The 26,513-nt window shown below is 37.6% G+C and overlaps 1 protein-coding gene across 1 annotated transcript; it reads right to left on the bottom strand.

The window, feature by feature from the left end:
• Positions 1 to 2,167: 2,167 nt before the first annotated feature.
• On the bottom strand, positions 2,168 to 25,348 carry PLSCR5 (phospholipid scramblase family member 5). The gene is made up of 7 exons (XM_049867099.1): positions 25,258 to 25,348; positions 19,350 to 19,513; positions 13,507 to 13,549; positions 12,356 to 12,576; positions 8,594 to 8,755; positions 5,674 to 5,835; positions 2,168 to 2,206 (listed from the first exon to the last, which is right to left on the bottom strand). The coding sequence occupies exons 1-7, from the start codon at positions 25,346 to 25,348 to the stop codon at positions 2,168 to 2,170; spliced, it is 882 nt and encodes a 293-aa protein (XP_049723056.1).
• Between the last annotated feature and the right edge of the window lie 1,165 nt (positions 25,349 to 26,513).

Genomic DNA, 26,513 nt, shown 5'->3' with positions numbered 1-26,513 from the left:
TTAAAATATCAGAAACAGTTCACATATTAAAGTTCTGTTTTAAGGGGAAATGTCATTGAGGGGAAAGGCAGTTGCTGCTGAGCCCCCTTAACTAACCATCTCTGCAGAAGAGTAATGCCTGGGAAACTTGAGGTGGTTCAGAAAGGCTAAGTGATAGGTTCACGGTCACGTGGCTAGCAAATAGAAGCGCTAGATTCAAGGCGATGTCCATCTTACCAGAGGACTACTTCTTCCTCCCATGACTCCATTGCTCCCAACACATGGGTAATATCAGTTGCACTGAAGGAATGGGAGGTGTGACTGACTGGGAGAAAGGTGGTGTGTTATCGTGAGGCATGGTTATTTTTGGTGGACAAGGCCTAAACTGTTCTGCCTACAAGGAGAAGACCTTTCAGGATTGATCTGAGGCAATAAATAGGTTCTGCATGCCAAAGAAAGGGGCATCCAAAAAAAGTGCAAAGTAAGGATAAAAAATAGTAAAGGAAACTTACCCAGCAGATGGGAAACAGACTCTTTTCTTTCCCTTATACAACATAAGCCCTTACCCAAGAACACAAAACTACTCTGATACATGTGTACTATTTTATGTACTTGACTACCACAGATAATGGCATTTCTAGGAGTTTATAGGTTCCTAATTTCAAGCAAGGAAGAAAGGTCTGGAAACCTATTTCTGAAAAATCAGCCATTGAAAACCCTATGGATCACAATGGTCTGATACCCTAGGACTGGAGAGCGTTTTGTTCTGTTGTTCATGAGGTCACCATGACTCAACGGCAGCCAACAAGAATAATTTCAAACAGTTAAATTAGTAACAGATTCTTGAAATACACTCCCTTTTCTCAACAATTGCCTGAGGTTTTTCTAAACACTTTTATACGTGGATGGAAATTTGGTAGTACTCTGGTGACGTCGGCTGCTAACCAAAAGGTCAACAATTTGAATCCACCAGCTGTTCCTTGGAAACCCAGTGGGGCAGCTCTACTCTGTCCTGTAGGGTTGCTATGAGTTGGAATCGACTCAACGGCAACAGGTTTTTTGGTTTTTTATTTGTGTAATACTGAAGTAGAACCAGGAATTCTACATGATGCCTCGCTTAAAACAAATTTGCTCCTTCATTTCTGAAAGGGGGGGAAAGCTTATCATCGTTCATTTAAAAAAAAAAAAAAAAACCCTTTTGTGTGGGCTTTGGATATATGTAGATAACCAGGGCATAGTAATCTGGAGAACTCCAAAAACATTACAGTATAAATCATTAATTAATTGACTTCCTACTTCCTGACTTCCGCATTGCTTCACGGATGAAGGTTTTATTCGTTTGTTTTTGTTTGCTTACTTTAAGGCCTAGAGTTGTCTAGTTTTCAGAGCCTTGAATCTGTTTATTGACTAAACTTCCACTGCAAATAGCTAGAATTCCTGCTGTATTACCACTGCACTTACTAACCTGAAGCCTACTTACACACTTATTTTAGCCTCTGGCCAGTGTAGGTATTTAAAGCATGCTTACATGACTGTGCCTCTTGCCCCTAAGGAATGAATTGATTTTCCTTATGTTCCTCTGTACTTTTAAACATATTACTTACTCCACTTTTAACTTCTCCAATGTAAAGCAAAAGTATCTCACTATAATAAGAAAATTAAGAAACAAAATTAAAGGAGACTACTTTGGAAAACGTTATTTTTAAAAATGCAGTCCTTTTGATTAGTAACCAGCCTTAGTACCAGAAAAACTTCAAAGTGTTCTCTAAACATTGAATTTTCATCAGCGAGGCTGCAAGCCTTACTTTCTCATCTTTCATGCTTACCCATGCAATAACTTCAAAAGGATAAGAAGGGAGAATGGTAATCTCGCAAAGCAACCTCGCACTCAGCCAGGAATCTTGTATTTTGCTATCACACGTTCATAACTAGATAACTGCCTCATTAAATTGTGTTTTAATAAATATCATAATTAACATTTTGTTACCAAAAAAAAAAAGCAGATACTTGAACCATCTGGAAATGAAATCCAGAGCCCAAGGGATTCCTAAGAGAAAATGAAAAAGAATTAGATAAATTCAGATATAGGCATCTTCAAAGGGAAAGAGATCATTTAAACTTGCCTTTTTTTTTTTTTTACTTACTGGAATAGGTTCTGCATATTTTATTGTTTTCGTCATATTGCTTGTTATAATCCAGCCAGGGAATGTTCAAAGAACATAAAATCCTACAAATAAATGGTGAATACGAGTGCGTTTTCAAAAAAAGGCAACAATGAAAATCAAAAGTCTGACACGTAAGCTTTGATTAGGGAAAGCAATTATGTTGCCCAGTGGTGTTCCAGCAACATGTGACTTATGGAAAGATTTTTAAGCTTCATGATAATTATGTGTCTAATTTTCAGAGGACAAGTAATTTGCAAAGCTTTCTGAATTAGTATGGTACCACCAGTTAAAATTGTGGGTGATCAAGACTTTGCAGAATTAGATTGTAGGACATTCTGGGTTAGTGCAGGGAGTTGTGATAGAAACCAATCTTTGAGCAAGAATTAGATATATCACCATGGACTATGTGGTCAGTAAGCAGGTAATCATCTGAGGAAATACTGAATGTTACACCTGAGGGAGGAAACCCTGGTGGCTCAGTGGTTAAGAGCTTGGCTACTAACCAAAAGGTTGGCAGTTCCAGTCCACCAGGCACTCCTTGGAAGCCCTATGGGGTGGTTCTACTCTGTCCTATAAGGTTGCTATGAGTCAGAATGGACTCCACGGCAATAGGTTTTTTTTTACACCCAAGGGAAATTGGTAAGGGGTGGGGTTGTTGGCTAATTGTGAAGTGGTAGCCTAGAACCAGAGAAGACAATTAGTTTGCAGTTGCGAATACGCTGTTTGGAACCAGCATATCCTCATACCAGCAGCTTTCTCACCACAAGCCTCTCACCCAAAGTTAATAAAATGGACACAGCATTTAAAAATTAAAAACATAATTCTTCCTGTCAAATTGTATATAGAATTAAGAATTAAGTAAGGAATTTATCTTGGGTACAACATGTGAGAAATTGTTTTAAAACTTATCTTGGGAAAAGAGTACAAGTGTTTTATATTATGGTAAAAAAGGAAGGAAGGAGGACAGAGAGAGAAAGGGAAGGAGGGAGGGAGAGAGAGAGACCAGAAAAAGGAAGGAAGGAAGGAAGGAAGGGAGGGAGGGAGGGAGGGAGGGAGGGAGGAAGGAAGGAAGGAAGGAAGGAAGGAAGGAAGGAAGGAAGGAAGGAAGGAGAAAGAAGGAAAGAGACAGAGAGAAAGAGAAATAAAGAAAAAGAAAGAAAGAAAGAAAGGAAGGAAGAAAAAGAAAAGAGAAAGGAAAGAAAGAACAGTGTCACTCCCTCGGACACTGGAGTGCGAGAGTTATCTTTTCAGATATTTGTGCTGTTATCTAGCTCCCACCCCAACTCATAGCGACCCTATAGGACATTATCTAGCTCAGTGCCTCTCAAATGTATGGTGTACAGAGGACACACTTGGGATCTTGTTAAAACACTGATTCTGGTGCAGTAGGCCTAGGGTGGGGCCTGAGATTCTGCATTTCTAAGAAGCTCCCAGGTGGTACAGATGTTACACTTTGGACCACATTTTCAGTAGTGAGGACCTAGATCAATCTTTATTAAACCTATCTCCCACCATTCTCTCAAAGAGTATAGGTTAAAAATAAAGAAAACAAACTTTTTTTTTTTTAAAGAATATATGTTTAGAAGGTTTCTGAAAACTATTAATAAAAAAAGAGAGGTTTAAGATACAGAAAATTGTAGTACTTTTGCCGACAATACATTTTTGCCATCAGCATTTTACATAAAATAGGTGGATGGGCCAGATTAAAATTTATCTGCATTTCATATAAACATCAAGAATGGGGCTTAATCAGGAAGGTTGAATTAAGGTCTTGGGAGAAGGGTGTGTGTGTGTGTGTGTGTGTGTTTGGAGGGGTTGGTGCTAAAGTGTAGAATAATGACAAAGGAGAAGTGTGAACAGGAAGTGACAAATTAAAAGCCCTGTCAAGTGGGCAGAGGAGAATACAGAATAAAAGAAATATTAGGTGACAGTAAAGCTTGATTGGCTTGGTTAGATGTGGATGAAAATAGCCATTGAGGGTTAGTGGCTATTTGGTAAAGGAAAAAAACAAAAACCTAGCACTCTAAATATATCAATTTTGACTTCTACCAACAATGGGGAACCAGGAAGTTAAACAATTCCCCTAACGCTCTTGCAGAAGTAATTTTTTTTTTTTTTGTATTAAACTCTTAAGTGTCCTTCAGTGATGTCACTACACTAGTAGATTAAAAAAAAAAAAAAAAAAAACCCACTGCTGTCAAGTCGATTCCAACTCATAGCGACCCTACAGAACAGAGTAGAACTGCCCGATAAGTTTCCGAGGAGCGCCTGGAGGTTTCGAGCGACCGACCTCTTGGTTAGCAGCCGTAGCACTTAACCACTACACTCCCAGGGTTTCCTAGTAAATTACTTTTAATGAATTTCCCAAGTGCTTTAGGCGAAACTAAGTAGATAGGAATTATTTTATCCCCCTAAGACTTGGGTTTTAAAACCCTGAAGAACAACAAAATATGAGAGGAAGAGCCCAAGTTTATTTTTAAAATTTCATGAGTTTTCGAGGGTGCAGTGAAAAATGACAAGAAATAAGGGAGCTATTAAGGAAATTTGGAGCAGGAGGCGGCCAAACGTTTTGGCACAGACATTCCGTGACTTCTGTTCTCCTATATCACCAATCTCCACACCAAAGAAAAAAATGTTTTCAATGGAATTATAAATTGGAAAGGAAGGACAAAGGCATAATACCTCTGTCATAATGGAAACTGGTACATCTTAGGAGCCCTGGTGGCACAGTGGTTAAGATCTCAGCTGTGAACCAAAAGGTTGGCAGTTCAAATCTGCCAGCTGCTCCTTGGAGACCCTATAGGGGAGTTCTACTCTATCTTATAGGGTCGCTATGAGTCAGAATCAGCTAGATGGCAACGGGTTTGGTTTTGGTTTTGGTACATCTTAGCTCATCCGTATCATCTCCTGTATCTATGTATCTGATGGGAAGCCATGAAAACTGCACTTTTCACATTCTGAATATCACCCAGCTCCTTGTTAGGCAATGAGTCAACCCTGAAATTTACTCAAGATAAATAATGAGTTGTTTATATTTAAAAACATGGTAGTTTTCAGTTAAAGTGACAATAAGCCAAAAATTTACACTGAAGTTGAGAAGGGAATGGCAGCTTGGTTTTTAAGGAAACGAGAAGTGGGATGTGATGGGATATCTATCCTTAAGGAAGAGGGACTTTAAGACCCTCTGGAGAAGAGCTCTTGGAAGAAAGGCCTGGCGATCTGCTACTTTAAAGATCACAACTGAGAAAACCCTGTGAAACAGTTCTACTCTGTAACACATGGGGTTTGTAGTCAGAAGAGACTTGAGAGAAACTGGGCTTTTTTTTTTTTTTTTTCAGTAGGGCTGCCTTGTAGAAATGAAGGTGCCTCAGTTCTGATTTCTGATGAATCCTGGTCCCAAACTAGCCCTCGAAGCATAAAACTTTACTCTTTGGAGTCAAACGCTATGCAAAATGGGATTGGCTCTACAGGAATTGGTAAGGGAGAAGGAGAAGAAGAAATTGTTCACGTTCTCTGAGACCATACTTACCAAGAGAAAACAAGCACCAATCATTGCTGCTTTAACTGTCACGTCTAGATCTGCAGGGACGTGAATTCCAAAGTTGTCAGCATTTGTAAAGACATTATTTACAAATCCTGACCAATACTTTGAAATCTTCCCAATTGTAAGCTTTTCATTGATGGTTTTCACCTTGGAAAAGACAATAAGCGATATTGAATTTGAAAGTGCAAAGGGATGATTTTACGTTTCTTAGTACGTTGACATCATGAGAGATAAGGATTATTTTATTGTGGTCTCTAAACGAAAATTTGATATTATTCATTCCTTTACGTAAGCATAGGCTGTAGACTAAACTTTCCAGCTTACTTTTCTGAAATTTCGTAATCCATCTTAATTCCTTTTTCTTCTCTGTTTTTTGTAAACAGTTGGAAAAAAAGGACAATATAATAACAATGCATAATTAAGACCAGGCCACCACAAGATGGCAGCAGGTACATGATCTCAATTATATTTTCCAAATGTGAAGGTCCAGATTTAAACCTAAATTCTCTGTTTAAAGAAAAAAGAAGAGCAGAAGAAGAAAGGATATATGTTCGAGAAAGAGTTTAGAAGGAATTAATTTCTAGGTACAACTTGTAAACTTTTTTATTTTCCTAGGTAAACCAAAATCGAATTGATTCTGACTCATAGTGAACCTATAGGACAGAGTAGAACTGCCCCATAGGGTTTCCAAGGAGTGCCTGGTGGTTTCGAACTGCCCCCCTTTTGGTTAGCAGCTATAGCTCTTCATCACTATACCACCAGGATTAACACATTTATAGATTATCTTCCTTTGTTTAAATGTATTTTTATATTATACTCAGACATTAACCAAGATATTTCTTTCTAACTAGTCCCAACCCCTGCTTTTGTGTAAAAAACCACTCTGGGGCTAATGTACCACGCAGGAACCTCAGGCCAATTTGACATTAAAAGCCTATCAATCATTCTCAGCTGTAAGGCATCTACAGACCAGCTTTATGACCCATTCATTTGCTTGCCCTCTTTCTCATCTCAATGTTAAAAGTAATTCAATATAAACTTTCATTTTCCATGTAGGGGTGGTATAAGATAGGAAATAGAGAAAAGTATTCAAGGCTTCTGTATACCACAAACACCAAAACCCTATGTCTAAGTTCTCCTCCATCATAAGGCATATTTTTATACTATATTCTTAGGAAACCTTCAAATTGTTTTGGAATGAGTGGAGTAAGGACAGCTCACTTTGCAACATTTACACCATATTCTATAGCGTTCCCTAAAGTCCCACAAACTGAGTGTCTAAGGTGAGATATACATGAATGAATGAACGAAAACTAAATACAAACTTTAAAAGTAGACCATCTCCTCTGCCTAAGACGGATTTGCTAGGTGAAGCTGTTAAGATAATACATGTTGCAACAGATTGAATTTGCAGCTGTACCTGCTGTTTTTGACATTCAAATTATAAATATGTTTATATGAAATAGTTTTTTAAGAATAAAATTAAGCAAGTCTTAGAAACATAGCTTTTAAATTAGTGCCATTTTAATCGAGTGTGCTTCTCAGATGAGATCTGAACTGAGATATGTGACCACAGAGGGTAGAGGAAGGAGCCCTGGTGGCTCAGTGATTAAAGTGCTCAACTCCTAACAGAAAGGTTGGTGGTTCCAAACCACCAGCAGCTCTGCGGGAGAAAGATGTGGCAGTCTGCTTCTGTAGAGATTTACAGTCTTGGAAACCCTATAAGGTCGCTATGAGTCAGGATCGACTTGAAAGCAATGGTTTTGGTTTGGTTTAGGGGTAGAGAAAAGAAGATGCAAATTAAGTGATTCTAAATTTTTTTTTTTTTTTTTAAGCTATGTGTATTTGCTCTACACCACTTGGCTGCTGTTGTTTTTGTTGTTAAGTGGCTCTGGAGCTGATTGTGACTCATGGTGACCTCATGTTTTGCAGAGTAGAACTGCTCTATAGGGTTTTCAAGGAAGCAGATCACCAAGCCTGACTTACAAGGTGCCTCTGGGTGGATTTGAACCACCAACCTTTCAGCTAGTAATTGAGAGCTTAACTGTTTGCACCTCCCAAGAGCACCACACGCAGTATAATTACACATAAGTCAACAGCGTAAAAATTAGGACACATTTCTATTTCTCCAAATCTGGAAAATACTGGCAAAACTCTATTTTGGTGTTTAAAACTTGGACACATTTACAGTAATGGGAGTTACTGTTTTAAATAAGGAAAAAAATAGCAGTTTTGATTGTAAAACACATGAAACTAGCTAAACACCCTTCAGAAAAATTTTTATTTGACAACCACCATTATACTCAATTTGGTAAAATTTTTCTTTTAATTCTTCAAGTTAGTATCTCTGGAATTATGAGTTCTTTATGTATTGGCATGTAGAATATGGGCTTATTATTTCACAAGTATATTATCTTCTAAATTTATTTCTGTTTTTTTTATATTTCAGAAGAAGCCCTGGAGCTTCAGTGGCTAAGTGCTTAATTGATAACTGAAAGGTTGGAGGCTTGACCCCCCCCAGCTGCTCTGCGGCAGAAGGATGTGGCAGTCTGCTTCCTTAAAGATTTACAGCCTTGACAACCCTAGGGAGCAGTTCCACTCTGTCCTATTGGATCGCTTTGAGTCAGAATTGACTCCACGGCAACAGGCGTATTTCACGTTTTGAATATTTAAGGATTTAGTTATGTTGCAAATAATTAGGACCTAAGTGCAAACAGGAAGCTCCGGTGGCAACAACTGCTAACCAAAAGGTCAGCAGTTCGAATACACCAGGCGCTTCTTGGATAGTCCATGGGGCAGTTCTACTCTGTCCTATGGGGTCGCTATGAGTCGGAATCGATGCGACAGCAATGGGTTTGGCTTGGTTTTTGGTAAGTGAAAACATCCTTCACTTGGTCCAGCATACCTCAAAGTCCACATCTCCAAAACAGCCACATGTCGCACAAGGACCAACAATTTTCAAAATGTCTTCTTTGTTTGCATTTTGGATGGCGAATTTAGGCAGAAAGGGGTCCCACTTCTGTGCAACATAACCAACTACAGTACCAGGAGGGGCTTCAATTTCTAACTGTAAAAAGAGAGAATAAAATCAGATTTTCTAAGGTTAGCATAGTTTGTTTTTACTACAATGTCAATTTACCTCTAAACAGTATACTCTTATGAAATTATTTTTGTATTCTACACATCGTTCTAAATATTTCATATGAGAACAAAGTCTTGCTTTTTTTCATATTTTATAGAAACAAAGAAATTTTTACACATCGTTCTAAATATTTCGTATGAGAACAAAGTCTTGCTTTTTTTTTCATATTTTATAGAAACAAAGAAATTCACTCTATAGATGTATTTGGGTCCTGTGCTAAGTCCATGTTTTTATCTTAATTCCCTAAAGAGCACCTGCAGTATGACTGTCTTCTGATCCTGGGATTCTGCCCTTTTTTTTTTTTTTTTTGTCATTTTTGTTCTAAGTACAGCAGTTGGGTAAGCATTGAAGCCGCCCCTATGTAGTATGTCACTTCTCCTCCCTCTGTGTTCTAAGCACAACATGCATCTATTTGGTCATATTTACCAATTACTAAAGTGTTCATGATCTTTTTTTTTTTTCTCTTCAGATTGTCAACTTCCAGTTTGAATTAAAAACAAATTGTTTTTGCAGAGTTATAGTTATTAAACACCAATTTGCTGCTTCACTTCTTCCAAAGAGTTAAACAATAGCAGTTGCTTTTTCAGGCTTTATTTTAGTATTTGAGTTTTTAGTATTCTAAATACTTAAACACTAAACGGGCTCAAGTATAACAATGATTGTGAGGATGGCGCAGGACTGGGCGGTGTTTTGTTCTGTTGTAACATAGGGTTGCTATGAGTTGGAACCTTAAAAAACCTTAGCACCTAAAAAATACTTCTTCAGTATTTACTATTTTTGTATTCTAAGACAAGTTGGGGGTGGGTGGAAATAATAAAAATTGTTCACTTTTAAACCAAATCAGCTTTCTATCATCTGATTTTATTTATTTTTTATTAAGTTCACAGTCTTATGTGCATGTCTGTGGTGTTCCTGGATAGACAAAGGTGGTTTCAACTAGACTGTGTAGAATTACATGGCTTTCTTTTTTCTGTGGTCATTTTTAATGTAGTTGGTTTGCTTTTGACCAAATTAAACAAATTATTAATGGGTATGAAGATTCATCTTAGGTTTAATGTATATAACACTAGGCTGCTATGGGAACCCTGGTGGCACAGTGGTTAAGAGCTCGCCTGCCATCCAACAGGTTGGCAGTTGAATCCACCAGCCGCTCCTTAGAAACCATATGGGGCAGTTGTACTCTGTCCTATGGGGTCACTATGAGTTGGAATTGGTAACTACACATTGGGCTTTTTTTGGGGCTAGGCTACTATGAAATAAAACATCAATTATCAGAAGTTTTTAAATAGATATTGTCAAAGAGAGAAACTGATAGAAGATATATTGCTTTGATTTTCGGGTTTTCTTACAAAAGGAGCCCTGGTGGTACAGTGGTTAAAGCACTCAGCTGTTAACAGAAAGATCAGCAGTGCAAACCCACCATGGGAGAAAGATGTGTCAGTCAGCTTCCATAAAGATTTACACCCTTGGAAACCCTATGGGGCAATTCTACTCTGTGCTATCGGGTTGCTTTGAATCAGAAATGACTGGAAGGCAATGGTTTTTTCTTTCTTTTGGTTTTACTCACAAAACGAAATATTCACTTAAAAGAAGTTCCTGACTAAAATTAATCTTCCAGCGGCTTTTTCTTTCACACAAAGTTGCAAATTCTTTCCTGTTTGAAACCAGGCTTACTGAATTTGAATTTCAAAAGGTACCCCTTAGTGGAGGGGCAGAGACCATCTTGTGATTTGATATCAGTTTGATCTCAGTAAAAGGGGGAGGACAAGATTCAGTCAATCATGTTAAGACTAGCCAATGGTTGGTCTTCTATATTTCTCCCTCCTTTTCTCTATCCTGGAAGAATTACAGACAGAATGCTCCTTAGAAGCAAGGATGGTGAGACTTCTTCTCGCATACTTTGGACATGTTATCAGGAGGGATCAGTCCCCAGAGGAGGATACCATGCTTGGTAGAGGGTCAGTGAAAAAGAGGAAGACCCTTAACGAGATGGATTGACACAGTGGCTGCAACAATGGGCTCAAGCATAACAACAATTGTGAGGATGGCGCAGGACCAGGCAGTGTTTCATTCTGTTGTACATGGGTTCGCTGTGAGTTGGAACTGACTTGACAGCACCTAAAAACTTCTCTTTATAAGCCTCATTGTACCTGGCTTCTTCAAGCCATTTGCTTTTTCTGGAATCAAAATGGTCTCCCGGTATGTGTATAGAATAATTGCTCAGAATAAACCTTATTTTAAAATTTTGTTGAATTTTGATTATTTTTAAGAGTACGCATTCTATTATTATACAAAGTATAGTATCTTGGGTCATATTAGATCTTAAATATCTTCAGGAGGGGAATAGAACTTCTTGGACGCCATGTATGAGTAGCTTAGCCATCTTTTTACTCTGAAAAGTCAGGTGATTACCTACAAATAGGTGGAGAAATAGCTTCAATATATATTGTTAGAAAATACTCTACCTTCAATATTAATATTAATTTCCCATTGTGCTGAGGAGAGTAGTTTTACAAGGGTCTTCAACTTAGGTTTGAATCAGAACACCTGGATCAAGTCCTATCTATTTCCTAGATGCATGATCAAAGGCAAGTCATCTTCACTCTCTGAGCCTCAGCATCCTCAGTTGCAAAATGTGGAGAGGAAACCCTTCGTTTTCTAGCTTACAGAGATGTCATGATATTAGACAAGAAGAAAGTAAAAATTCTGTGTCAGCTAAACTGCATTATGTAAATGAAAGCTATCATTACAGGTCTTATAGGGTTGCTATAAGTCAGAATCTCCTCAACAGCAATGAGTTTATTATATCATAAGGGGCCCTGGTTGTGCAGTGGTAAAGAGTTCAGCTGTTAAACCAAAGGTCAGCAGTTCGAATCCACCAGCTGCTCCTTGGAAACCCTATGGGGGCAGTTCTACTCTGTCCTATAAGGTTGCCATGAGTCGGAATCAACTCGACGGTAATGGGTTTGTGTTTTGTTTTTTTTTATAATAATGTAAAATCTATTACATTTAAAATAAAATAAATTATTTCCTCTAGAATAATAATGTTTTTGCCAAGTCTGAGTCTTCCATTCCCAATAATGGTTGTCATTAATGGGTAAATGGAATGTAGGAATCTGTACTAAATAATAATACTAAACCAAGAGAACACCTTAGAACAGTTTAATATCACTTCGTACTTCTTGAACTTTGCAACGGTTAGAGAAGACAAAGATTTGCTCAGCTGTGGAACTCCGAGATGTTACGATTATGTGGCTAATATAGAGATTCAGGAGGATACGATGATGCGTGAGCTGTCCTCACCAATTAACATCACGGAAGTCACCATAGTTTGTGGCTAGAAAGGAAAAAAAACTCAGTGATTGGCCGAATCCTCCAGCTGTTCTGATCCTTAAGGAGTGATATGCTAATTCAAGCAACTGAAGGGTTAATTACCCCACAGCTCCAAATGAATACCATTTAAGGAAATAATTGCTAATCTTTTCATATGTGGGGAAAAAAAGACACCCAGAGCCAAGGACTCACCTCTTGGAGGTAGCAAGGGCACCAGCAGCTGTTACACCTCAAGGGCCTGTTTACTGTTATCACCTCTTGACCTGAGTTATCTGTGATCCTCAGGGTGCAAGATCGCAGCGTGGAACAGAAAGTACGGTTGAAGCAGATGCTTTCCTCTACTGCAAAGTAGATTCTCTGTCCCAAGCTGTTTTTAATCTCATATTTGTTGGAAGTCTCTGTGCCAAGTATCACTAATGAAGCAAAACATTTTTGTCAAAATGTTGCTATTGCTTAATTTGAAAACCTTTAAATAAGTAAATGACCAGTTATTTAAAGAAAACAAGCAGAGTGATTGAATATTAAGCATATGGTGTCTTCTTCACACGAACCTAGTTTCTTGCTCTAAATTTTGAGGACTTAGTCATGGAAATCGAAGTAAACTCATTAATATGGTTCCAGGTTTATGAGCTCCTTGGAAACACGTAGCACCACTTTTTGACGAAGGAAGCAACACTGTAAAGAAGAATCTATTACTCAGATAATAATTCTATCATTGTTAGGAAAGTTATTGGGTCAACTTATAATGATAGGAATGATTTTGTCTAAAATCTCTATATGGTAATATATTTTTAGCTGCATGCTATTCTGCTATTTATTTTAATTTTGACATGTTTTAGGAGTGATATGGGATATTAAGAACAGAAAACATTCAAGTAACTTGAATTAAATTACCAATCCTCCTGTAAATTTGTTTATTGTTAAATAATTTGCCTGTTTGGTGACTCAGTGATGAAATGATAAAACTAGATTTCTGTTTTGATGGGTTCTTGTCATCTAGCCTAAGCCTTGATTTCTATTTCCGAAATTATTAAGAAAATTAAAATTGTTAGCATCCATGGGAATAATCCAATACCTTTATTCTTCTAAGGTCAAGGATGATGTTAGAATTTTAATGACAATATCACCAGATACTTGGAGAGTTTTATGCTTTTAGATTTATCTAAAGCAGGCTAAGTTATTTTTAGCTTTTATTTTACAAAGTAGACCTAATGCTCTTTTGATCTAATTCTATTCTATACATTTCATTTTATTCTTTATAAAATATTTAGATTTAAAGAAACTTCTGAAAACTAAACTATTATTTTCAACAGTCTAAGAAGTACGGAATATAATATACTTACTTCCAAGAAGCTCCACCTGCTGGTGTATAATTATCAGGTCTAACTGTTAGAGGATGACATAAAGGAAATAAAAAGCATTACATCACAACACATTGAAACCCTTGGGGATATTACTACTAACCTTTTTAATAGACTGCTTAAAATTAGTTAATTTCCATGTTCTCTATTAGGAAAATGGTTGAAAATCACTAACATTTTAGAATGCAAAAGAAGGTAAAATGCTTTGTGTTAAAGGAAACATTGATAAGAACATGGACAATCCCAAGGCAGAATTGCCAAGAATAAGAATAGGAACTATGGTTACTTTTTAAGTGTTTGTGCTATAGGGTCACTATGAGTTGGAATTGACTTGATGGCAATGGGTTTGGGTTTTTGGTTTTGGTGCTAATGGAAAACAAGAGTAGGTTGTGGAAACAATACTTGCACAAGATTTTTAAGTAATCTCTAAATATTAATGCCTAAGATGTTTTAAGACTCAATTTTATTTTTAAAGAAATGAAACAACACAAGAACCATCTGAATGCCTTGCCTTTCCTTTCAGCCCTTGCCTAACCCTCCTTTCTCCCTTGATCATACTGCAATTCATTCTTCATAACGATGAAATGTCTTTATTAAATCTGAACTAGTTCATTCTATAAATCTCTTTCGCACCTTCTTTTGGGCTAGAAAAAACAGAAATCCTGCTCATGCCAACAAAACACCAATTTAAGCAGAAAAAAGTTTTGCCACTAAATAGACGACATAATGGAATTTGGTGTATATAATTAGAAATGAAATTAATCTACGAAGCTTCTGCAGATAGAAGTGACAATATTACAAGTGTAAACAATGCAAGTAGATTTTTAAGGTAATATGAAAAATGTGCTTTTAGAATGAATTCTGTCTGTGCATATTTTAAACTTGGTATTCAGTACTTGAGGATCCACCAGGCGAAATCATGAATAGTGACTGTAGTGTTGATCACAGTGTTGCCTGTGAGTTGGAATCTACTCGACAGCAACGGATTTGATTGTATTCACTTACGTTTCATTTTTCTGCTTCACCGTAAAATTTTCTTCACTTTATTCTCTCTTCACATTAATAAACTCACTGGTAACTGGTAAACTAAGGCAGTAGTTACTAATATTTGGTATTGGCTAAGGACCACAAACTTGGAAATTTGAAACTACATTATTTCTTTGAGATGGACATTATTAATATCATTTTCTCTATTTAAATCTCGTTATTGATAATACAGTAGACCTGGCCTCTTTAAGATTAACAAAAAATATTTTTCCAAAAATAATTTATGATCTGAGATAGCCTAAGATCTATTTTAACAATTACGGCAGAGTCTTTTTATTTTTTAGTTTAAATTAGAACAAGTCTTTTGTATTAAAATGTCATTAGTTCTCTTTTCATGAGGGAAATGGGGCTGTGTGGAAGAGAAGAGGTGAGCCACAAAAAGATATAGTTGATTATTTAGCAATGGATCTATGCAGGAGTAACTTAGGAATGGAGAAGAACTATGAGTCACAGTGAAGGTTTGAGTTTAGAAACTCTGAATATGAGTGTCGTGGGTCAAGTTTGAGCCTGAAATTTAGTAACTGTGAATGAGATTCATTCCACAATGAAGAAGGAAGCTGTACCTCTCCACTATCCAATAATAGTTGTTTACTGAATGAATACAATGAGATAGTCACTGTGCTAGATTTTTTTTAACTCCCCATTACCCATCCTCACCCCTTTGTAAGTATTCATCTTCTTTTGTCTCAATGGATTTCCCTAATCTAGATATTTTATTAAAACAAAACAAAACAAAAAACTCGCTGCTGTCCAGTCGATTCTGACCCTATAGTTCATAGCGACCCTCATAGGACACAGTAGAACTGCCCCATAGAGTTTCCAAGGAGCCCCTGGTGGATTCGAACTCCCAGCCTTTTGGTTAGCAGCCTTAGCACTTAACCACTACGTCACCAGGGTTTCCTCATACAAACAGGATCATACAATATTTGTCTTTTGTGATTGACTTACTTCACTCTGCATAATGTTTTCAAGGTTCATCCATGTTCAAGTTTGTATCAGAACTTCATTTCTCTTTCTAGAAGAGTAATAATAATCCATAGTACATAGTATATCACATTTTGTTTATCCATTATCTGTTGATGGACATGGGTTGTTTCCACCTTTTGGCTACTGTGAACAATGCTGCAAGGAGCATTTATGTGCATGTGTTGGTTTGAGTCACTTCTTTCAAGTCTTTTGGGTATAGATGTAGGAGTGCAATTGCTAGATCATATGGTATTTCTATTTTTCACTATTTTAGAAACTGCCAAAGTGTTTTCCACAATCACAGCATGCTTTGACATTCCCACCAGCAATGTACAAGTGTTCTAGTTTCTCTACATCCGTGCCAATGTGCTAGACATTTGGACATAGCATGCAATTTAGTTCTCACAGCAACTCAGAAAGATAAGTATATTTACTCCCAGTAAGTAAACTGCCAAACATCATACCCATTGCGGCTGAGTAGACTCTGACTCTTAGTGGCCCTATAGGACAGGGTAGAATTGCCCCATAGGGTTTCCAAGTGTAATCTTTACAGAAGCAGACTGCCACAGAGTGGCTGGTGGTTTTGAACAGCTGACCTTTTGGTTAGCAGCCAAGTCCTTTAACTACTTCGCCACCAGGGCTCCCTAAACATCATAGAGCTTGTAAATGGTTGGGCTAGTATTTGAACCCAGGTCTTGTTATCAGTGCTGACATGCTGTCTACTTTGTTACTCTACCTACATGACTAAACTAATTTTAGAAACTGGGGAAAACAATTCTTAAGCGATACTATTGGAACGTCCCAGTGCCTTTCCATCTTGTTTTCTCTATTCGCACTCCATCATTTCATTTGACCTGTCTGTGCAAACTTCCTGGATTTGAAAATCTCATTTTGTTGTTTTTATACTTTGCTTGAGTAGTCCTGGTCCACACATTTACCAGAGTCCAAATGAGCCCTTTTTATCCTTTGTTATTAGTTGATGCACTAGGAGTTTTTGGAAACATTAAACAGATTGAATCATATGTTTAGGCGTCGGGACAAGTAAAGCATTCCTTAAGTCTGAAATCTGTAGAAATGAAAATATAATGGTAGTCTTCGATACAGAGCTTTAGAATGAATTCTTATGTATGTTTTATCAGGTTTGCAGGTATTGGTAATTCCATTTAATATACATTTCAAAATAAGTGAGATATTTACTTATGTTCTTGTAAACTTTAACTTGCTACTCTTACCTTAAAAAAAAAAAAAAAAAAAACCCTGCTGCCATCCACTTGATTCTGACTCATAGCAACCCTATAGGACAGAATAGAACTGCCCCATAGGGTTTCCAAGGAGCGCTTGGTGAATTTGAACTGCCGATCTTTTGGTTGGCAGCTGTAGCTCTTAACCACTATGCAACCAGGGTCCTAAATTATAATAATTATCATCAACTGACATATGGGGTGAAATGTTGATGTTGACTGTTATGAACATGTTAATTCAATCTGGAAGGAGAATCTATAAATTTTATTCTTAGATTTAACCTACATAAGCAAAAAATAAAAGTTAATTGTTGCACTATATTCATTAGCTAATGAACAGTAATATGTATTATATAACCACTTACTCTTTACATTCCATGCCATTCCTGTAGCCCTACGAAGTTTTAAAATTTTTTTCAAATTGTTTATGGGAACAAGATTCCAGTAATCACTGGATGGAACTGATTTTTTATACATATATATATATGATTTTTCTATATTTTTCTCACTTTTTTTTTTTAAGTTTAGAAGGTTTTTTTTTAAGAAACCCTGGTGGCGTAGTGGTTAAGTGCTATGGCTGCTAACCAAAGGGTCAGCAGTTTGAATCCACCAGGTGCTCCTTGGAAACTCTATGGGGTAGTTGTACTCTGTCCTATAGGGTCACTATGAGTTGGAAATGACTCGATGGCACTGGGTTTGGTTTTTCTGGTTTTGGTATCCTTTCCTAGTCATTAATTGAATAATGTGATTTTTCAAAATGTTCGTAATTCTTGTGGCTTTTAGATAAAAGTTAACACATAAAAAATCATTTTATATTGTGTCTTCTACAGAATCATGGAATAAATTTTTTTAAATGATCATTCATTCTTTTATGTGCACTCCTTGAAAGCAAGTAAGCGTTCTTTTATTATAAAGTAAATAAATTACTTTTCCTTTTAGAAGGAAAAAAATTTGACAATTTATGGCATCCTTTCATTTTCTGAAAAAGATTATCAAAGGCATATTTTTGGAAAACTTACTCCATTTAGAACTGAAACCAATGGGTTCATATGTGTATTTATTAAATATAAAAAAAAGTGTATTCATGTCAAGCATCTGGCTCCGGGTGTGTCATCATTCATGGGTGGAAGAAGAATATGCGATGACCATATGTGATCATCAAACCTCAGCCCTCTGGCACTGGTATATCACTTTTATACTTGGCAGAACCATGTCTGACAACATTCCCAAACAGCTTGCAGCAGTTAATCAACTCTAGTCAGCTATTACAGCTGATCCTTTCTGCAGATGGAAGATGGTAGGTTAGCTTTCCCAGCTCTTTTACATATCTCCCCGTGCTCTACCATCTCTAAAGTACATTTGTCTGCCAGTGGGTTTCTGGATAAGGCATTTGCAATTATAAACATTTTCCCAGGAACATATGCTGTGTACAGCTTAAACCCTATCAGGCATAACAGAAATCTCTTGTACCTTAAGGGATTTAACACAGAGATTTGATTTTGATAAAGGAGATAAACTTTCGAGTTTGAAAGAATGCCAAACAACCTGAAAATTGCACCAGATGTGGTGACATCTTAGTATTAGTGTATTTCTAATCTTTGGGAGGATAAAATACAAAAGGAAAAATAATATGTAAATAGCACTTGCCATTTACGTGTCATAATAATTCAGATGAAGATATTTGTTTATGGATCTAATATAATGCTTGAATCACTGCTTATTCTCCAATGACTAGAACAGTGACTATACCTGGTAGTAATATGACCTTTCAAGCAGATTGGCCTAGAGAAGCAGCATATCAGAACACAATAACATTAACTTGAAAAATTGCTTTCCTTGGATATTCATCTTCTTTTGACATTCAGTTGAAGACTTTGAAATCTCAGCCCATTGTAGAAGTCTCTCCTACATACCTGGAGCCTTAACAACGTTTCTCTCCACTGAAAAAAAAAAAAAAAGGCACCGAACTCATTGCCATCGAGTCAATTCTGACTTATGGTGATCCATGTGTGTCATGGTAGAACTGCACTCCAAAGAGTTTCTCTTCTATACACGTGCACAAAATTAAACTGTGAATTTATCATAGCCATACACTCTTTTTATCAGCTTTTTGTGTGTGTGTGTGTGTGTTGCCTATTAGGTTGCAGAATGTTTGGGGTGAGAGTGGCTGGCTGGGTTTTTTAATTTTCGTATGCCTTGAGTATAAAATGTTCTCAATAAATATTCTCTCATTAAATAGCTCTTGTGACTAGACATAACAGATAATTGCTTGAAGATAAACGTGCCGACAACTTGAGCAATGAGCAGAAGGAGGATAAATGTGCCAAACAGCTCAATCAGAAATATTTAGTCGTCACTATGTCAAATAAATAAGGAAAACAGAATTAGCAATAAAATTAATTTCCTCCTAAATAATAGAAATAAATAAAATAAATATTTTATAATTTCATGATTTGTAATAATTTTTCTCACTTCAGCAAGTTATTGGTTGAAGACTTTGGAAATCAAGAAAATCAAGTTTGCATTCATTTTAAAGGGAAAATATTTGTAGAAATAGAAAGATAAAAGCACCTGGCTTAAGTATTCCAGACCTGGAGGGAGACTGGCTGTTGGTGGGAGGTCTGGTTGCCATAGTTGGTTCCTTGGAATGAAAGATGAGACATGAAAACTTTGATCTGGGTCTGGAGTTCCAGGAAGAAAACCAGGTGGGTCTCTACTTTTGTGGTTCTGGTCATCTGCAAGAGAATAAAAACCTCAATCCATATTTAGTTTTGTTGTTGTGGGCCACTGAGTGTATTCTGACTCATGGTAACTCTATAGGACAGGGTAGAACTGCCTCATAGGGTTTCCTAGGCTGTAATCTTTATGGGAGCAGATCATCACATCTCTTTCCTGTGGAGTGGCTGGAGGGTTGGAATGACAAATCTTTCCATTAGAAGCCAAGCAGTTATTTTGGCTTTAGGCCATTGCATTTAGTCTTTCTTATAGTATTTATTTTTTATTGAGAGTGTAGATTATCTTCTGCTCCTCCATTTGTTCACTAAGCCAGAACAAAAATAATGTGGAAGTCTGCTGGTAGTAGTTGTGAGAAAAAGTTGAATAATTTGGCTAAAATAAATGACTTCTTGAAAAAAAATTTTTTTGTAAGTAAAACATCTGTCCAAAGAAATGAAGAATTTTAAAGCACAAAGGAAAATACATGATAAAAGGAACTAGATGTTTTCTACACCTAAAAAGATAACCTTAGATTTATAATTTTTTTAATCAAAATTATGGTGGTCTCTAAGGGATTGTTGGAAACCCTGGTAGTGTAGTGGTTAAGTGTTACGGCTGCTAACAAAAAGCCCAGCAGTTTGAATCCACCAGGCGCTCCTTGAAAACTCTATGGGGCAGTTCCATGCTGTCCTATAGTGTCACTATGAGTCAGAATCGACTCGACGGCACTGGGTTTGGTTTGGTTTAAGTCATGGTCTCTCTTCCCTATATAATATGTGGGTATCTCACAATTTCTGAGAATATTTCATCAATCCTATGGGTATAAAAATAAACCAAACTCATTGCTATTGAGTCCATTCCGACTAATAGCAACCCTATAGGACAGAGTAGAACTGCCCCACAGGGTTTCCAAGGAGCGGCTGGTGGATTCAAACTGCTGACCTTTTGGTTAGCAGCCAAGTATAACCAAAAAAAAAGCCTGTATCTGTAGAGTCGATTCTGATTCATAGAATCCAAAAACCCACTGCTGTCGAGTCGATTTAGACTCATTGTCACCTATAGGATAGAGTAGAACTGCCCCATAGAGTTTCTAAGGAGTGTCTAGTGGATTCGAACTGCCAACCTCTTTCTTAGCAGCAGTAGCAATTAACCACTAGGTCATCAGGGTTTCTGACTCAGAATAAGCTAGGTTTAATTCAGTGTTCTTATATTTTAGCCTGCATCAGAATCACCCAAAGGGCTTCTTAAAATGCAGATTGTGGGGCCTCATTCCAGTGTTTCTGACTCAGTATTTCTGAGGAAAAAGAGCCATGGTGGTGCAATGGCTAAGTGCTTGGCTGCCAGCCAAAAAGATAATGGTTCAAACCCACCCATCAATTACATGGATGGAAAAACTGACCATCTGCTCCTTTAAAGATTACAACCTAGCAAGTTCTATGGGGCAGTTCTACTCTGTCACATGGGGTCACTAAGGGTAAAAAAAAAAAAAAAAAATCCATTGGCTGGCACCTAACAACGATAAAAACAGTTCTAAGGAAGAACTTGAGAATTTGCATTTCTAACAAGTTCCCAGGTGAAGCTGATCTGCTGGTCTGAGGCTACACTTTGAGAAGCAATGGTTTAATTCCATATACCACAAGAATATTCATAACTAAGTTGTTAGCTGCTTAAGGGAAGGATTTTTCTTAACTTTACTTTCTCCTGTAATAATATGTTAGCAACTCCCCGACTGCGATTCAGTGGATCCATTGGTCTTTGTGTTCAGTGCTCACTGACAGTTCCCTCATTTGAATGATTTTCATTTTTCTTGGCTTAATAAAAATCTGTTTTGATTGAATTTGAGTTTAGGGTCTTTTTCCCCTAACACATTTTGGCACAGTAGGCAGGATCCAAAGCCATCTTCTTTCAGTGGGACCCTTGAGGGGGGAAGGACCAGAGTAGGCACCAGCAATAAGTCCCCTTATCCCCTATCATTTGTGCAGAAACTAAGGACCCCACAGATTGTAAGTGCTTTTGAATTCAAACCCTGCAATTTACAGAGCAGTTCTCCAAGATTTTTTATTAAGCCTTTTTTATGTGTCTTTCTGTTGAGATTTTCTGGGACGACTTCGTATGCTTTCGTATGTTTGTGGTGTCTAAAATTGGGCTCCCTGGTTAGTATGGAGAAAAACCTACTTTCAAGGAGTCCTGAACCACCATAAGCCACTGCCCAAATCTCGTGGTGTTCCCTGATAAGATTTCTCCATGGTTTGGGAAGAACTGAAAGTAGTTCTGTGTATGGGCAGTTTGCCTCTGAGATTGCTTAAAGGTGAACTTTGCATGCCATCTAGTGACATGTGGTCGTATCTGCAAATTTCTGAATTTAAAGTCGCATGTGCTGAAGCTTTGGTAAGCTTGGGAATGCTGTTTCAAGGGTCCAGAGTGGACCTCCCTCTGGTACTCTGGCTGCCTACATGGTTAGGAATTATGGGCCAAATTCAGTTCAATTTCTTGATAAAAGGCATGTACTTATCAGAGATATAGTTTCAGACTAGTGGCCTGTCTGGGGAAGGTTTGAGCTCAGTGAGATAACTTTTCTGTGCAGCAAATTAGAATCTAAAGTATCCAGGACTAACCAAAATCAGTGGGAAGTGTTTTTTAGTTGGTATTTAAAGGTGTCTCAAAGACAGCAGAATGAAAAATTTGCTTTTCTACAGGACATCATAGCTAAACAGTCTGAGCAGATAAGAAAGCTGCAGTGTCCAACTCAGTCTACCTCCCTTTCTCCTTCTTCTGACCTCCAGAGGCTGCTTCTCTTTATGCTTCTTTATCTACTGTGTCTTCTGAAAAGCCTAGTAATCCCCTATTAGGACTCCCTAAAGGATTCTTTTTTTTTTTTTTTTTTTAAAGGATTCTAAGGATTCTTTAGATCCATCTCATGAGGTACTATTCCATTTTCCTCGGAAAGTGGCAATAGGGTAGCAGGGTTCCAAGAATTCACTGTGTGTAATCTAATATTTGTGGCTGCTAGTGAAAGCATTTCACTGATTCACTGGCAGATAAAGGTCGAGTTAAAGTGGAATTCAATATTGCAGAAACTGAATGAGGGACATAAATATCAGAAAAATTGCCCAAGACCAATTGTTGACTCTAGACAAGACCTAAAGGAAACCCCTCTCTTCAACCCGTCAATGGTCCTTTTTATTGATGATTCTTATTTAAAGCCAGGTCTTTTTAGCTCTTATTTCCAGGGTGGATACACTGTAGCCACATCCACCAAGGTACTGGAAGTGGCACCCTCCTGGAGGTTACCTCAGCCCAACAGACTGAATTGATTACATGCACCAGGGATTGCAACCTGGCTTTTGAACAGTCAGTAACCATACATACGGAATTAAGGTATAGTTTTGTGAAAGTACATTATTTCAGGATGCTACAGAAGCAGAGAGAGTTCCTTACTTCTTCTGGACCTCAAATTAAGAATGGACCATTGATTGCTGACCTCTTGGAGGCTCTCTTGCTTCCCTTGGAGATTGCTGTATTTTAAATACAGGCCCATCAGCCAAAGAGGGGGCCTTTAATTGAGGAAATAAAAGGAAATGCCTCAGACAATGCTGTGGCAAAATAGGCCACTGCCCGAGAACCCCATCCAGAAGGTGGATGTCGCTGTGAAAGAAATTGTGAAAAGAAGGGATCAGAAGAAGGAAAGGTTAGGGCCAAACCTGGTACAGCAGGACCAAAAGTTGGGCGTAGCCCTCCCAAGTCCTAACTTATTGAACTTCTCCCACTTTTCTGATTTATTCTCTATTTTGAGAAGATATCAAAATCTAGTTAGTACAGAAAAGTTAACTGATTGGGTGTATACAGAATGATATCATGACCGTATTACCCACCTTTGGGTAGGAGCAGGAGATAGACCCATATTACCTCTAGGGATACATGTTACTTTACTCACATCTTGTTTAAAGGAATTATGTGATGAATCTGGTGAAGGATTGATTTGGTTTTTAGAGCAACATTTCTGGGGATGTTTTCTTGCTGCTGCTAGCCATGTTTTCACTCATAATTGTCAAAGTCTCCATCTTTCAGTTAAAAATAGGACAGATCTTATATGATGCTGATTGCTTCAAGTTTAGATTTTTACAGCCCTTTCTACTCTGAAAAGCTGGGTAACTTGTTTATCCCAAGGAGATGCCATCTTATTGGAGGAAATTCTACAAATATTTCTCCCAAGTTATTAATTGTAGATCCCACTGTTAACACTGTCGAATGGCATAATTTGCAGACTCATCAAAATGCAACTTCATCATCTGAACAGGATGAGTGGATTAGGGAAGGTTGTAAATATAATACTGAAACTCATCTTTGGGAAGGGCCAGACAACAAACTGGTAATGGCCCAAAGATTGCATATTCCTTAATAACTACTTTTCATAGACAAGATCATCCATGAAGGGACAAAACAGTAAATGTTCTACAAAAATATTGTTGGGGTCATTTTTGGAAAGCAGCAGATCAGGTAGTGTGACAATGCCCCCTCTGTTCAGAATTTAATCCAGGAAGCCTTACCAGCCCTCACCAAGAAAATACCCTTTTCCCACTGGAACTATGCTTGAATGGAAGATGGATTTTATACAAGTAATGCATTCCCATGGCCATAAATTTGTATTAGTTATGATTTGCATATACTTCCTTTCGTTGGAAGCTTTCCTCTGCCATCAAGCCACAGTTGCTTTTGTAGCTAAGAATGTGTTAGGCAATATTATTCCTATTTGAGAAGCTCCTGCCATTCTTTGTAGTGATAGGGGCACTCATTTTATTGAACAAGTGGTCACTGCTATTTGCAGAATTTTTCCTATAATTCAAAGACCACATTGTCTATCACCCTCAATCCTCTGCACTTGTGGAATGCATGAATGGTATTATAAAAAATCAATTGGCCAAGCTTACATCCTCTTTAGAATTGGCATAGCCTCAAGCTCTTCCTTTGGTATTGACGCATTTAAGAGCAACCCCTTTTGGGCCACACAAACTAACTCTTTATGAAATCATTAACAGGCCATCCAATGAATTGACCTTATTGGTTGGCCATGACTGGATCTAATCTAAGCCAAACTAATTTGTTAAAATACTGGAAAGCCTTCATTCATTATGCAAAACACATCAGAAGCCTAAGGGATACATCTAACAATACCAGGAATAAACGCAATTGCTTAAGTATGCCTCCTCCTGCGCCTGGGAATTATGTTTATTGGAAAAGACATCAGTTAAAAGATTCTCTTGAACCCAAGTGGAAAGGGCCTTATTTGGTGTTGCTCGCTAATCCTCGTGCTGATAAATTACAGGGAGTAAAACTGTAGATACATCTTTTCCAACTAAAGAAGACTACTGTTACTGACTGCTGAGCCTACGGGGAAGTTAAAACTAAAGCTTAAAAAATGCCTAAAGGACCAACCTGACCTATGATCCCTGAGTCTGGAGTAACTTGAACTGCCAGGCCATGCCTGTGCAGATGCCATTCACTGAAAAAATTTTACTGTTGTACTGTGCCTAATGACAGTTGCTATATTATTGGCTACTGCTGTTCTGGATCTGTTTTAGGCTTCGAGAATTATTATTTTTTAGATATAATTGATTAATGTAACCTTTAGATATCTTTGGTTTAAGTTTAGTGGTAAGTGGTGTACTTATTTTAGTAGGATATATGTGATATTATGCTTTCTTTGTGTTTGTATAAAATGTTCTCCCTTTTGTTTTTAATCTTTTCTTTGTTTTCATCCTCCTACCACTGGCAAGAGAATGCTTTTGTAAAACTGGCACAATCAGTTGGTAATGCAGGTAATTTAATGATTTGCTGGATTTGTCATCAAAACCCATGATCAGTGCAGGAAAATTCTGACCCACTGGCTTCTCTTGTATTAAACTATCATGTTATTCCCCCACCAGTCATTACCTCTAGTTCAGTACTTAGAAGAGCCATTAGAGGTAAATTTTGGTATCCCCCTGAACTGTCTGTGCATCCTCATATACTATACTTCAATTTGACAGAATTTAAAAATGTATCATATGATTGTAAGGAAGCCAAAGAGGTCAATCCAGACATCCTATGTAAAGGAGAAGAGATTTGGGAACAATATATGAAGGCTCCCTGAGATTACATTTCTTGGTATAAGACATGTTTAATGGGACTGGAAACTGCTTACATAGATATGATGATCTTGATGTTCCCATGTATGTTAATCCCTGTCTACAGAATTACACTAAATTGGAGTTAAGCTTTGGAAGATTACCCATTTGCAACAATGTATTATTGAGAACTGGCTAACAAATGTAAACTCCATCCCTGAACTGGAGGAAAAAAAAAAAAATCTGTGCACCCTATAGGTATATGTTTCTCTGTGGAGGATCAAATTACAGTCATCTTTCTGATCTACTCCTACACAATAGTCCTCATGCTTGGGCTATTCCTTGTGCAGATGGTTGGAGAATAAAAGAGCAGTGTATTCTAGGATCTTTGGGAGCTCCACTTGATATTCATACTCATAATGACAGCAAGCATGAGATAAGTGATATTAAAATATTAACTATGACAAAAGTGATGCTTATGTGGGAGATAATCCTATTGCTGAATGACCGGGATGAAGACGGTCCTTTTTTAAGGGTTCTTATTCAAACCTAGGAAACCCTGGTGGCATAGTGGTGAAGTACTATGGATGCTAACCCAAGAGTCGGCAGTTCGAATCCACCAGGCGCTCCTTGGAAACTCTGTGGGGCAGTTCTACTCTGTCCTACAGGGTTGCTATTAGTCGGAATCCACTCGATGGCACTGGGTTCGGTTTGGTTTTGGTTTATTCAAACCTATGGTAGAGTAGAGCTAGAAAGGTCTCTTAGAAATTTATCTGCAACTATGGCACACATTGCTGATGATGTTGCTGATGGAATGATAACCCAGCAAAAGTCTTGTAGCCAAGTCGACAGAACAGCCTCTCTAGTCAAGTTGTTTTGAATAACAAAATAGCCTTAGACCTCTTGTTAGCTCAAC

The sequence above is a fragment of the Elephas maximus genome, chromosome 23 (assembly GCF_024166365.1).
Source record: "Elephas maximus indicus isolate mEleMax1 chromosome 23, mEleMax1 primary haplotype, whole genome shotgun sequence".
NCBI lineage: Eukaryota > Metazoa > Chordata > Mammalia > Proboscidea > Elephantidae > Elephas > Elephas maximus.
The sequence above is the reverse complement of the archived record's forward strand: the minus strand, read 5'-3'. Positions and strand labels throughout refer to the sequence as shown.